Source organism: Zootoca vivipara, chromosome 5 (assembly GCF_965207765.1).
Source record: "Zootoca vivipara chromosome 5, rZooViv2.hap1.1, whole genome shotgun sequence".
NCBI classification, from domain to species: Eukaryota; Metazoa; Chordata; class Lepidosauria; order Squamata; family Lacertidae; genus Zootoca; species Zootoca vivipara.
Genome location: NC_142588.1, coordinates 93,885,869 through 93,900,826, shown reverse-complemented (window position 1 = coordinate 93,900,826; position 14,958 = coordinate 93,885,869). Strand labels below are relative to the sequence as shown.

The 14,958-nt window shown below is 44.3% G+C and overlaps 1 protein-coding gene across 1 annotated transcript in view; it reads left to right on the top strand.

Annotated features, from left to right (window-relative positions):
- LOC148685810 (maestro heat-like repeat family member 5) overlaps positions 1 to 14,958 on the top strand; it is a 37,144-nt gene that overhangs the window by 2,122 nt on the left and 20,064 nt on the right. The window contains exons 3-4 of the mRNA XM_088669908.1: positions 174 to 224; positions 1,714 to 1,826. Coding sequence (XP_088526034.1) covers positions 174 to 224; positions 1,714 to 1,826 — 164 coding nt within the window. The remainder of the gene's footprint in view (positions 1 to 173; positions 225 to 1,713; positions 1,827 to 14,958) is intronic.

Sequence of the window (14,958 nt, the reverse complement as noted above, 5' to 3'; positions counted from 1 at the left end):
GGAGGAGGAGCAGCAGCTGCAGGAGCAGCAGCAGCAGCAGCAGGAGGGGCAGCAGCTGCAGCAACAGCAGCAGCAGCAGGAGGGGCAGCAACGGCAGCAGGAGGGGCAGCAGCGGCGGCAGCAGCAGGAGGGGCAGTGCCCGTCCACACTGGCATTGCCTTCAACATCGGCAGCAGAGGCTCCTACCGGTAGGAAAGCCGAGACCTCTGGGCCAGCATTGCCAGGTGAGTAGACAGAACCAGATCCCTTTTGGGTTCCCCTTGGCAATGCCTCCATCCTACGAGGCCAGGGTCTCTCTTGGTCCCCCCCCTCTTTTTTTGGGGAAATATATTTATTAATTTTATAAAAAGAACAAAAACAGTCAATTCACATTAATAATCCACCCATACAAAATAGTTCATCAACACATAAAAAGAAACACAAAAACAAACAACAACAGCAAAAATGCAAGAAAGACAAAAGAAGAAGAAAAGAATATTACTCTTAACTTTTTCATTGCATTGTGGACCCTCATTGGGTCCCTATTAAAATTAACCTTTCAGCAGTTTTCACAATATTTTAAACCTCTTATTACAATTCTCTCTATACCTTTCAATTCAATACCAATCTACAAACCCCCAATTTATATTATTAACATCCAAACAATTAATTCATATCTCTAAAAAAATTCCAATATCTAATCTTGCTATTATTTCTCCCCTTAGCTTATACTTTTTACCAACAATGATTCACAATTTATAATATTACCACTTCTCTCATAATACCTTTAAACAAACTAAAAATAATTTCATCCCCCCCCTCTCCTGGATCTAGATTTCCCAGGTGGCTCAGCGAATTCCGTAATTCATTCCAGTCTCGGACCTTTCCAATCAATCCGTCCTAACATCAAGCATTTAAATTTTTTAACCCACTCCCACCCTTTCCCCAGACTTTTTAAAGACAGCTTTGCTGTTTCTTCCCTTTTCCACCTGTTTCCCAACATCCTCCACCTCCCTTCCCATTTTCCCAGAGTGTACATTGCCCTCCCTCTCTCACTAGGAGAGCAACAATATCCTCTGGTTCTCCCTCGAGGCGCCCTTGGTCCACTTCTGAATCCTGTTCCCACATCTCACACTTGTGGAGCATTCCAATCTTCTTCCTCCTCTTCTTTGCAACACTCTCTTGCCCCCCCCCTCCTTTGGAAGAGGCGTGTCACATGGAGCAGGGACTTCCGGGTGGCTGACCCTGTTCTGCGTTGCTGGGGGTTGGACTAGGTGACCCCACAGGTCCCTTCAGGCGCTACAGTTCTATGATCCCTGTTCACATGTGGCATGCACCCACTCATTGCAACAGTCGAGAAGCCCCCTGACAAAGAACTGGCCCTCTTTTTTCGTGTAGAAGACGAGGTTTTTTATCCCCCAAATGGGGGCTCCTCTTCTACATGGGTAGTGCTGAGGGGGGACGGGCGGCGGTTGGTTGTAACCGCCAGGAGGAGATTTCCAGCGGTGATTTGTCTGCTGTTTCTTGGCTGTTGTCGATGGGCTGTTGCTGTGGCAATGGGGCAGACGATAGGTGACTTGGTTGATGCATGAGATTGGTTTGCGGGTGAGCGATTAATGGCTACCCCCCCCCCAGAAAAAGCTCAACAACTCTGGGCAAATACACGGGAAAATATGGTACCTTTCCCTCTCGTCCGCTTCATTTACTCACCTCTCTCTCTCTCTCTTTCTCAAGAACTCTCAGATGAAAACTTCGAGTATTTGTGGGCGGGGAAGAAGATGCCGGAAGAGATGGGTGAGAGGGAAATTTTGGACACCATCCTCCAACACCTCCGGCAACCTCCCCAGGTGTGTGTGATTCAAATCACTAGTCAGTAAGACTTGATTTTACATTCTTGCTTAATATTTACAACCAGATGAAGGTTTCATTTTGGGAATAATAAATTTTCAGAGTAGTTTTTACAGTTATACCAAAAATTTCCCAGTACGTTTCTGAGCACAATTCAAAGTGTTGGTGCTGACCTTTAAAGCCCTAAACGGCCTCAGTCCAGTATACCTGAAGGAGCGTCTCCACCCCCATCGTTCTGCCCGGACACTGAGGTCCAGCACCGAGGGCCTTTTGGCGGTTCCCTCGCTGCGAGAAGCCAAGTTACATGGAACCCGGCAGAGGGCCTTCTCAGTAGTGGCACCCGCCTTGTGGAACGCCCTCCCACCAGATGTCAAAGAGAAAAACAACTACCAGACTTTTGGAGGACATCTGAAGGCAGCCCTGTTTAGGGAAGCTTTTAATGTTTAATAGATTATTGTATTTTAATATTTCTGTTGGAAGCAGCCCGGAGTGGCTGGGGAAGCCCAGCCGGATGGGTGGGGTATAAATAATAAATTATTATTTAAATTATTATTTCTGCTTTGGTTATACTGTTAGAAATGCATAGACAGATAATCATGAAATTATTGTGAGGTTTAATAAGTTAACTGTGTATATTTGGGCAACTTTTCTGCTATACTTTATTGGAAGGAGATGAACAATCATTTCCTTAATAACAATTTAAACAATTTATTTAACTAAAACAATAAGATTATAGCATATGTATTCATGTTTGTTAACTGATGTGGTTAAACATTTTTTTAAAAAAATTAGACTGAATGTTGTTGTTGTTGTTGTTTAGTCGTTTAGTCGTGTCCGACTCTTCGTGACCCCATGGACCATAGCACGCCAGGTACTCCTGTTTTGCACTGCCTCCCGCAGTTTGGTCAAACTCATGTTCGTAGCTTCGAGAACACTGTCCAACCATCTCGTCCTCTGTCGTCCCCTTCTCCTAGTGCCCTCAATCTTTCCCAACATCAGGGTCTTTTCCAAGGATTCTTCTCTTCTCATGAGGTGGCCAAAGTATTGGAGCCTCAGCTTCAGGATCTGTCCTTCCAGTGAGCACTCAGGGCTGATTTCCTTAAGAATGGATAGGTTTGATCTTCTTGCAGTCCATGGGACTCTCAAGAGTCTCCTCCAGCACCATAATTCAAAAGCATCAATTCTTCGGCGATCAGCCTTCTTGATGGTCCAGCTCTCACTTCCATACATCACTACTGGGAAAACCATAGCTTTAACTATACGGACCTTTGTCAGCAAGGTGATGTCTCTGCTTTTTAAGATGCTGTCTAGGTTTGTCATTGCTTTTCTCCCAAGAAGCAGGCGTCTTTTAATTTCGTGACTGCTGTCACCATCTGCAGTGATCAAGGAGCCCAAGAAAGTAAAATCTCTCACTGCCTCCATTTCTTCCCCTTCTATTTGCCAGGAGGTGATGGGACCAGTGGCCATGATCTTGGTTTTTTTGATGTTAAGTTTCAGGCCATATTTTGCGCTCTCCTCTTTCACCCTCATTAAAAGGTTCTTTAATTCCTCCTCACTTTCTGCCATCAAGGTTGTGTCATCTGCATATCTGAGGTTGTTGATATTTCTTCCGGCAATCTTAATTCCGATTTGGGATTCATCTAGTCCAGCCTTTCGCATGATGAATTCTGCATATAAGTTAAATAAGCAGGGAGACTGTAATGGTCGGTGGCTCTCACTTGCCCGTCCCAGCCAATCTCTTGACTTGAGCAGCTTGTGGGAAACACACAACTCGGCGCTTCTCTTGTGAGCCGTAGTCAAAACAATTTCCCAGTAGTTCGCTACCACCACCCTTTCTCACTTGCACCTGGCCAGAGAGTCTAAAAGGGATAGCTCTCCGCCTTGTTACAAGGTTGCAAGCCTCTGACTACTCTTAGTAGAATTGGCAGAAATTCAACTGGTTTGGTTTCTTTACTCAAACCCAGGCACACTCACTTGTGCAGCCCAACACTCAGTATGCGACCAAATGGTCAAGGGACCGGACTAGTTGCCCCACCCTGAACAATACTCAAGGTCCAAACCAAAATATACCTTTTCAAGGCTTTATTAAAAAGTGTAAAACATACAACTTGTGAGGTTACAGAGATAGCAAATAATAAACATAAGCATACAAATTGCTCTAACTAAAGGATACATACGGTTACGCAGATATATCTTGTTGTAAAGCTTTCAGAAGGCGCAGCCCGCAGGCCCCCCTTCCCTTCTCACAGCTTCATACTGGCAGAAGCTCTGGCAAAATTGCAAGTGGCAAAATGCAAAGTTCTAACGCTAGAACTCCCAAGTTATGGGGAAAGGGTCAGGTGGGGTTCCGTTTTCCCACCAATGGAAATAAGGCTCCAATTAGCAATTTACCAATGATGGCAGGTGTAACCCATTTGTCTTCACCTGTCTTACTTCACACTCTGATTTAACACTAGCAAATAGTAAGACAGTTCTCTCATTCCCTCCCAACTTATCAGGGTCAAACCGACCTCAGGTGGACAGGATAGTCTGATTAAACCCCCTCCCGTCCGTACCATAAGGAAATAGGGAACACCGGTGTTTCTTCTTCAGCCAAAGGCAATTACCACATTCCTTTGCAGGCAGCTAATTGGGGCTAGCAGAGAGGGACTTGGCAAGTTTTGTTAAAGGCCCAGCCTCCTCTTGCTGTCTCTCCCAGCATCCATTGCTCTTAACCAAGGATTCAGAATTGTTCATACTATAACTCCCATGCCATATCCATGACAGAGACAATATACAACCTTGTCATACTCCTTTCCCAATTTTGAACCAATCAGTTGTTCCATATCCAGTTCTAACTGTAGCTTCTTGTCCCACATAGAGATTTCTCAGGAGACAGATGAGGTGATCAGGCACTCCCATTTCTTTAAGAACATGCCATAGTTTGCTGTGGTCGACACAGTCAAAGGCTTTTGCATAGTCAATGAAGCAGAAGTAGACGTTTTTCTGGAACTCTCTAGCTTTCTCCATAATCCAGCGCATGTTTGCAATTTGGTCTCTGGTTCCTCTGCCCCTTCAAAATCCAGCTTGCACTTCTGGGAGTTCTCGGTCCACATACTGCCTAAGCCTGCCTTGTAGAATTTTAAGCATAACCTTGCTAGTGTGTGAAATGAGCGCAATTGTGCGGTAGTTGGAGCATTCTTTGGCACTGCCCTTCTTTGGAATTGGGATGTAGACTGATCTTCTCCAATCCTCTGGCCATTGCTGAGTTTTCCAAACTTGCTGGCATACTGGGTGTACCACCTTAACAGCATCATCTTTTAAAATTTTAAATAGTTCAGCTGGAATATCATCACTTCCACTGGCCTTGTTATTAGCAGTGTGTTCTAAGGCCCATTTGACTTCACTCTCCAAGGTGTCTGGCTCAAGGTCAGCAACCACACTACCTGGGGTGTACGAGACCTCCATATCTTTCTGGTATAATTCCTCTGTGTATTCTTGCCACCTCTTCTTGATGTCTTCTGCTTCTGTTAGGTCCTTACCACTTTTGTCCTTTATTACGGTAATCTTTGTACGAAATGTTCCTTTCATATCTCCAATTTTCTTGAACAGATCTCTGGTTTTCCCCATTCTATTGTTTTCCTCTATTTCTTTGCATTGCTCATTTAAGAAGACCCTCTTGTCTCTCCTTGCTATTTTTTGGAAATCTGCATTCAGTTTCCTGTATCTTTCCCTATCTCCCTTGCATTTTGCTTGCCTCCTCTCCTCCGCTATTTGTAAGGCCTCGTTGGACAGCCATTTTGCTTTCTTGCATTTCCTTTTCCTTGGGATGGTTTTCGTTGCTGCCTCCTGTATAATGTTACGAGCCTCCATCCATAGTTCTTCCGGCACTCTGTCCACCAAATCTAAATCCTTAAACCTGTTCCTTGCTTCCACTGTGTATTCATAAGGGATTTGATTTAGATTGTATCTTACTGGCCCAGTGGTTTTTCCTACTTTCTTCAGTTTAAGCTGGAATTTTGCTATAAGAAGCTGATGATCTGAGTTACAGTCAGCTCCAGGTCTTGTTTTTGCTGACTGTATAGAGCTTCTCCATCTTTGGCTGCAGAGAATATAATCAATCTGATTTCAATGCTGCCCATTTGGTGAGATCCATGTGTAGAGTCGTCTCTTGTGTTGTTGGAAAAGAGTGTTTGTGATGACCAGCTTGTTCTCTTGACAGAACTCTATTAGCCTTTGCCCTGCTTCATTTTGAACTCCAAGGCCAAACTTGCCAGTTGTTCCTTTTATCTCTTGATTCCCTACTTTAGCATTCCAATCCCCTGTAATGAGAAGAACATCCTTCTTTGGTGTCATTTCTAGAAGGTGTTGTAAGTCTTCATAGAATTGGTCAATTTCACTTTCTTCAGCACCGGTAGTTGGTGCATAAACTTGGATTACTGTGATGTTAAAAGGTCTGCCTTGGATTCGTATTGAGATCATTCTGTCATTTTTGAGATTGCATCCCATTACAGCTTTTGCCACTCTTTTGTTGACTATAAGGGCCACTCCATTTCTTTTACGGGATTCTTGCCCACAGTAGTAGTAGATATGATAGTCACCCGAACTGAATTCACCCATTCCCTTCCATTTTAGTTCACTGATGCCCAGGATGTCAATATTTATTCTTGCCATCTCATTTTTCACCACATCCAGCTTACCATTATCCATGGTTCTTACATTCCAGGTTCCTATGCAATACTTTTCTTTACAGCATCAGACTTTCCTTTCGCTTCCAGGCATATCCGCAACTGAGCGACCTTTTGGCTATGGCCCAGCCGCTTCATCAGCTCTGAATCTACTTGTACTTGTCCTCCGCTCTTCCTCAGTAGCATGTTGGATGCCTTCCGACCTGAGGGGCTCATCTTCCAGCGTTATAACTTTTATATGCCTGTTGTCTTTGTCCATGGAGTTTTCTTGGCAGGGATACTGGAGTGGCTTGCCAGTTCCTTCTCCAGGTGGATCACATTTAGTCAAAACTCCCCATTATGACCTATCCATCTTGGGTGGCCCTGCATGGCATAGCTCATAGCTTCTCTGAGTTATTCAAGCCCCTTCGCCGCGACAAGGTATTGATCCATGAAGGGGAGACTGAATTTTAGCACATATGAAAAACTTAAAACAAATCCTTATTTCCCAGTGAATAGCCTTTGGACTATAATGCAACTTAAACAGAAAACTATATTTCGAAAGATTTCTCCTCCAAAAGCATGTTATTATAGAAATCCAATTTATTGTTTTTTTTAAAAAAAATCCGATTTAAATCAAAGAAATCTGATTTTTTTATCATTGATTTTTATTCACCCTGGTCTGATGTTACGCAGCGTGAACCAGGATCCCCCAACCTGGTGCCCTCTAAATGTTCTGGACCATATGCTGGCTGGGGCTGGTGAGAGCATGTAGAAGGGTTCAAGTTGAGGGGAACTGCCATGAACTATCACAGGGATAGGCAAACTCGGCCCTCCAGCTGTTTGGGGACTACAAGTCCCATCATCCCTAGCTAATAGGACAAGTGGTCAGGAATGATGGGCATTGTAGTCCCAAAACAGCTGGAGGGCCGAGTTTGCCTCTGCCTGAACTGTCGGGAGCCCGACAGTTCAGGCTCTCAAGAGCAGTTTCTTTGCCAGGCATGTGAGGCATGTGCATTTGGCAGAGCACGCAAGCAAATACTTTAGGCAACAGAAAACTGAATCAATCAGAAGACTAGGGGGTGGTCTTTTTTCTGTTTGTCATTATGGTATGTATTTTGGTGCTTTTATATTGTAAACCGTCCTGTGATCTTTGGAAGAAGGGCAGTACAGAAGTTTAATAAAGAATAGGAATAGCCACAATGCCTAGGTTCTGTCGGTTCATGGCAGGAAACAAAGTGCTTTAAATGAATGGGGTGTTTCTCAGTCCAGAGGCTTTATTCCATCTTGTTTGGAGTGTTACTAATCTATAATGAAAAGGTTTTCAAGAATACCTTTTAAAAAAAACCCCAGAGGCCTTTTTGTTTGAAATAGTTGGAGATGAGATCCCCCCAAAAGATGGTATATTCTTTTTGTATGCCACAACTGCAGCTAGATTATTAATAGCTAAATCTTGGAAATCTCAAGAAATACCCACCATTGATGACTGGCAGATGAAGATGATGGACTATATGGAACTTGCCAAGATGACCGGAAGGATCCGCGACCAGAAGGAGGAGACGGTCAAAGAAGACTGGAAGAAATTTAGAGACTATTTAAAGAAATATTGCAAGATCTAATTAATCTTTAAGGAAGCAGTGTATAGGCTTTAGGCAATATAACAGAAATTGTATTTAGGTTAGAAAGATAAGACTTCCGCTCGTGCTCGTCGGGAGTTATGGCTGACCCGTACCATCATCCCCGACCTCCATGGGGAATTTGGCGGCTGCTAGGGGAGTAAAGCAGTCTCCCCACCCTCCCGGGTTTGATGGGAGCACCGGGTTTGATGGGGTTTGTGAGCACCTAGAAAGAAACTCTGTGATCACTAAAAGTCAGCATGGGTTTCTGAAAAATAAGTCATGTCAGACGAATCTGATCTCATTTTTTGACAGAATTACAAGCCTGGTAGATGAAGGGAACGCTGTGGATGTAGCCTATCTTGATTTCAACAAGGCCTTTGACAAGGTGCCCCATGATATTCTTGTAAAGAAGCTGGTAAAATGCGGGCTAGACAATGCTACCATTCAGTAGATTTGTAACTGGCTTACTGAACGAACCCAAAGGGTGCTCATCAATGGCTCCTCCTCATCCTGGAGAGTAGTGACTAATGGGGTGCCACAGGGTTCTGTCTTGGGCCCAGTCTTGTTCAACATCTTTATCAATGACTTGGATGATGGGCTTGAGGGCATCCTGAGCAAGTTTGCAGACGACACCAAATTGGGAGGGGTGGCTAATACCCCAGAGGACAGGATCACATTTCAAAATGACCTTAACAGATTAGACAACTGGGCCAGAGCAAACAAGATGAATTTTAACAAGGAGAAATGTAAAGTACTACACTTGGGCAAAAAAAAAATGAAAGGCACATTTACAGGATGGGAGACACCTGGCTTGAGAGCAGTACATGTGAAAAGGATCTAGGAGTCTTGGTAGACCACAAACTTGACATGAGTCAGCAGTGTGATGCAGCAGCTAAAAAAGCCAATGCAATTCTGGGCTGCATCAATAGGAGCAGGGCCGTCTTAAGCACCTTTGGCGCCCTGGCGCCATGGTGCGACGGATCCCTCCGCCGCCCACCGCCGCCCCGTTTTCCAGCGCGGCGGGCGGGCGGGCTCAGCGTGCAGCGTGGTCGTCAAGGACACTGCTGCGCAACGGGCGGGCGGGCTTGCTGCGCGGCGGAGCGGACGGGCAGCGCGGCTGTGTGGCGCCCCCCCTGGCGGGCCGGCGCCGTGGCAGCCTGCGCCACCCAGCCTGGCCGTAGAGCCAGCCCTGAATAAGAGTATAACATCTAGATCAAGGGAAGGAATAGTACCACTGTATTCTAATCTGGTCAGACCTCATCTGGAGTACTGTGTCCAGTTCTGGGCACCACAGTTCAAGAAGGATACTGACAAGCTGGAACGTGTCCAGAAGAGGGCAACCAAAATGGTCAAAGGCCTAGAAACGATGCCTTATGAGGAACGGCTTAGGGAGCTGGGTATGTTTAGCCTGGAGAAGAGAAGGTTAAGGGGTGATATGATAGCCATGTTCAAATATATCAAAGGATGTCATATAGAGGAGGGAGAAAGACTGTTTTCTGTTGCTCCAGAGAAGCGGACACGGAGCAATGGATTCAAACTACAAGAAAGAAGATACCACCTAAACATTAGGAAGAACTTCCTGACAGTAAGAGCTGTTCGGCAGTGGAATTTGCTACCAAGGAGTGTGGTGGAGTCTCCTTCTTTGGAGGTCTTTGACAGGCATATGTCAAGAATGCTTTGAATGCTTTGAGGCTTGACAGGCATATGTGAAGAATGCTTTGATGGTGTTTCCTGCTTGGCAGGGGGTTGGACTGGATGGCCCTTGTGGTCTCTTCCAACTTTATGATTCTATGATTCTATGAGGGGGGGGGGCTGGGCCGAGCACCCATGGGGGCCGGAACTCCTGGAGGCCACCCTGTTCGAGCGCGAGTTCCATGATTTAAGAGAAATAATTGAATTTAAATTCATGGACATGCTTCAAAAGACGGGGGAGAAGATACTGCCAGGAATTCCAGCTGCTGAGTGATAAGAGAATCGAGGGAATACCACATCAAGGAAAAAAGAATGATTTGGACGGAACGAAAAGGGAGGAGAACTTTTTATTTTCTATACCTTAAGATGTACTTAACACCTTCCCTGACGGACGGTCCTAAATATTTGGAACAAATGAGAAATTAGGATGTTTATCTCAAAAGCTGCGACAAAAGAGGAGGTAATAACTAGAGGAATCCCCAGACTTTGAAGCATGGGAAGTCAAAAAATTTATGATTTGGCATAATATTTGGTTTAATTGATATGTAATTGTATAATCTGAAATAATTGATGTGATATAATTGGTTTGTAATTGGAAAATTTAATAAATGGTTTTTGTTTTGTTTTTTTTTAAAAGGAATATATGATTTAAAAAATTCTTTTTTGAAATGTATGGTTTTAGAAGAGGAACCTGCTGAAAGTTAAAAAATGGACAATGTAGCTCAGAGGGGGAGAATGAGGCAAGTCCCCATATATTGAAAAGGACAATGTAAGGAATGGTAAAATTATAGGTGTTAATTTTTTGCTGTTTTTTTCTTTTCTTTTGTTTGTTTGTTTGCTTGCTTGTTTGTCTGTTTTGTTACTAGTGCATAAAATCAATAAAAATTATTACTTAAAAAAGGAGTGTTACTTAAAAAAAAGAATTGATTGCAATAGATTTTACTGCAAATGATTTTTGCAAGAAGTCTGTTTCTAGGCATGTGGGTTTTTTTTTAGAGAAGATAAGTGGCAAATAAATGTCAACTGTTCTCTAGGCAAGAAACATGACCATTTTCTTCTGCCTTGTCCCAGGTTACACCTGCCTCCAGCCTCAGAGCTGCTGTCCCTGCACAGCAGAAGACATCCCAGGCTGGATATAACAGGGTAAGTCCTGAGTATTGTAGATGATGATGTTTAGCCTAACTTCTCCTCTTTCCTGATTATTTAAATTATCTATGTCCCCCACCCCCCGTGGCACCGCCTGCCCCTCCTTCTGCTCCCTTTGGAGATTTGGGCCTGAATGTTGTTGTTGTTTAGTCGTTTAGTCGTGTCCGACTCTTCATGACCCCATGGACCAGAGCACGCCAGGCACTCCTGTCTTCCACTGCCTCCCGCAGTTTGGTCAAACTCATGTTCGTAGCTTCGAGAACACTGTCCAACCATCTTGTCCTCTGTCGTCCCCTTCTCCTAGTGCCCTCCATCTTTCCCAACATCAGGGTCTTTTCCAGGTAGTCTTCTCTTCTCATGAGGTGGCCAAAGTCTTGGAGTCTCAGCTTCAGGATCCGTCCTTCCAGTGAGCACTCAGGGCCGATTTCCTTCAGAATGAAGAGGTTTGGTCTTCTTGCAGTCCATGGGACTCTCAAGAGTCTCCTCCAGCACCATAATTCAAAAGCATCAATTCTTCGGCGATCAGCCTTCTTGATGGTCCAGCTCTCACTTCCATACATCACTACTGGGAAAACCATAGCTTTAACAATAAGGACCTTTGTCGGCAAGGTGATGTCTCTGCTTTTTAAGATGCTCGTGACTGCTGTCACCATCTGCAGTGATCAAGGAGTCCAAGAAAGTAAAATCTCTCACTGCCTCCATTTCTTCCCCTTCTATTTGCCAGGAGGTGATGGGACCAGTGGCCATGATCTTGGTTTTTTTGATGTTGAGCTTCAGACCATATTTTGCGCTCTCCTCTTTCACCCCCATGAAAAGGTTCTTTAATTCCTCCTCACTTTCTGCCATCAAGGTTGTGTCATCTGCATATCTGAGGTTGTTGATATTTCTTCCAGCAATCTTAATTCCGGTTTGGGATTCATCTAGTCCAGCCTTTCGCATGATGAATTCTGCATATAAGTTAAATAAGCAGGGAGACAATATACAACCTTGTCGTACTCCTTTCCCAATTTTGAACCAATCAGTTGTTTTGTATCAAGTTCTAACTGTAGCTTCTTGTCCCACATAGAGATTTCTCAGGAGACAGATGAGGTGATCAGGCACTCCCATTTCTTTAAGAACTTGCCATAGTTTGCTGTGGTCGACACAGCCAAAGGCTTTTGCATAGTCAATGAAGCAGAAGTAGATGTTTTTCTGGAACTCTCTAGCTTTCGCCATAATCCAGCGCATGTTTGCTATTTGGTCTCTGGTTCCTCTGCCCTTTCGAAATCCAGCTTGCACTTCTGGGAGTTCTCGGTCCACATATTGCCCAAGCCTGCCTTGTAGAATTTTAAGCCTAACCTTGCTAGCGTGTGAAATGAGCGCAATTGTGCGGTAGTTGGAGCATTCTTTGGCACTGCCCTTCTTTGGAATTGGGATGTAGACTGATCTTCTCCAATCCTCTGGCCATTGCTGAGTTTTCCAAACTTGCTGGCATATTGGGTGTAGCACCTTAACAGCACCATCTTTTAAAATTTTAAATAGTTCAGCTGGAATATCATCACTTCCACTGGCCTTGTTATTAGCAGTGCTTTCTAAGGCCCATTTGACTTCACTCTCCAAGATGTCTGGCTCAAGGTCAGCAACCACACTACCTGGGGTGTACGAGACCTCCATATCTTTCTGGTATAATTCCTCTGTGTATTCTTGCCACCTCTTCTTGATGTCTTCTGCTTCTGTTAGGTCCTTACCACTTTTGTCCTTTATTATGGCTGATCAAATTCAAAATCTTTGCCGTATATGCGACAGTATTCATGTGCTTGGTCTTCAGTTGCCAACCTGTGTTTTTTACCTTTAAATTTAGAGGAAAGTCCTTCTGGAAATTCCCATCTGAATCTTAGGTTGGCTTTTTTCAGACCATTTGTTATGAACTGGTATCTGTGATGTTGTTGCCTTACGATTGGGGGGTTTCCTTGTACATAGTCACTTGAGACCCATCATCCGAGAGACTGCTTTCATAGCTTTTCTGCAGGATAGCATCTTTAATTTTCTTAGAAGTAAATGTTACCACCAAGCAGTTTGAAGCCTGACCTCTTTCTCGTGATCTATTAGATCGAATGCTGTAACTCTCTATTGATTCCATCAAAAATTCCTGACTCTCCCCCATCTAGTCTGCCAATGTCTTGGCTATGTACCGTACGTTGTAAAATCCTGTTCTCCCTCCTTTTCTGGCAAATCTCTTATTCTAAGGACATTGGATTTTTGTCTCATATCAAGCAGAGCAAGCTCCACTCATGTTCGTAGCTTCAAGAACACTGTCCAACCATCTCGTCCTCTGTTGTCCCGTTCTCCTTGTGCCCTCCATCTTTCCCAACATCAGGGTCTTTTCCAGGGAGTCTTCTCTTCTCATGAGGTGGCCAAAGTATTGGAGCTTCAGCTTCAGGATCTGTCCTTCCAGTGAGCACTCAAGGCTGATTTCCTTAAGACTGGATAGTTTTGATCTGGATAGGTTTGCAGGGGAAACACAGCCCAGAATAAGTAATGAGGTAGTACAAGAATACTTGGCTAGTTTAGTATTCAAGTCTCCAGGGCCAGATGAACTACATCCAATAGTATTAAAAGAACTGGCAGAGGTGATTTCAGAACCACTGGGAATAATCTTTGAAAATTCCTGGAGAACAGGGAAAGTTCCAGCAGACTGGAGGAGGGCAAATGTTGTCCCTATTTTCAAAAAGGGGAAAAGAGAGGACCCAAACAATTACCGCCCAGTCAGCCTGACATCAATACCAGGAAAGATTCTAGAGCAGATCATTAAGCAAACGGTCTGTGAGCACCTAGAAAGAAACTCTGTGATCACTAAAAGTCAGCATGGGTTTCTCATAAATAAGTCATGTCAGACGAATCTGATCTCATTTTTTGACAGAATTACAAGCCTGGTAGATGAAGGGAACGCTGTGGATGTAGCCTATCTTGATTTCAGCATGGCCTTTGACAAGGTGCCCCATGCTATTCTTGTAAAGAAGCTGGTAAAATGCAGGCTAGACAATGCTACCATTCAGTGGATTTGTAACAGGTTAACTGACTGAACCCAAAGGGTGCTCATCAATGGCTCCTTCTCATCCTGGAGAGTAGTGACTAGTGGGGTGCCACAGGGTTCTGTCTTGGGCCCAGTCTTGTTCAACATCTTTATCAATGACTTGGATGATGGGCTTGAGGGCAAGTTTGCAGATGACACCAAATTGGGAGGGGTGGTTAATACCCCAGAGGACAGGATCACACCTCAAAATGACCTTAACAGATTAGACAACTGGGCCAAAGCAAACAAGATGAATTTTAACAAGGAGAAATGTAAAGTACTACACTTAGGCAAAAAAAATGAAAGGCACAAATACAGGATGGGAGACACCTGGCTTGAGAGCAGTACATGTGAAAAGGATCTAGGAGTCTTGGTAGACCACAAACTTGACATGAGTCAGCAGTGTGATGCAGCAGCTCAAAAAGCCAATGCAATTCTGGGCTGCATCAATAGGAGTATAGCATCTAGATCAAGGGAAGTAATAGTACCACTGTATTCTGCTCTGGTCAGACCTCACCTGGAGTACTGTGTCCAGTTCTGGGCACCACAGTTCAAGAAGGATACTGACAAGCTGGAACGTGTCCAGAAGAGGGCAACCAAAATGGTCAAAGGCCTGGAAACGATGCCTTATGAGGAACGGCTTAGGGAGCTGGGTATGTTTAGCCTGGAGAAGAGAAGGTTAAGGGGTGATATGATAGCCATGTTCAAATATATCAAAGGATGTCATATAGAGGAGGGAGAAAGATTGTTTTCTGCTGCTCCAGAGAAGCGGACACGGAGCAACGGATTCAAACTACAAGAAAGAAGATTCCACCTAAACATTAGGAAGAACTTCCTGACAGTAAGAGCTATTCGGCAGTGGAATTTGCTACCAAGAAGTGTGGTGGAGTCTCCTTCTTTGGAGGTCTTTAAGCAGAGGCTTGACAGCCAGCTGTCAGGAATGCTTTGATGGTGTTTCCTGCTTGGCAGGGGGTTG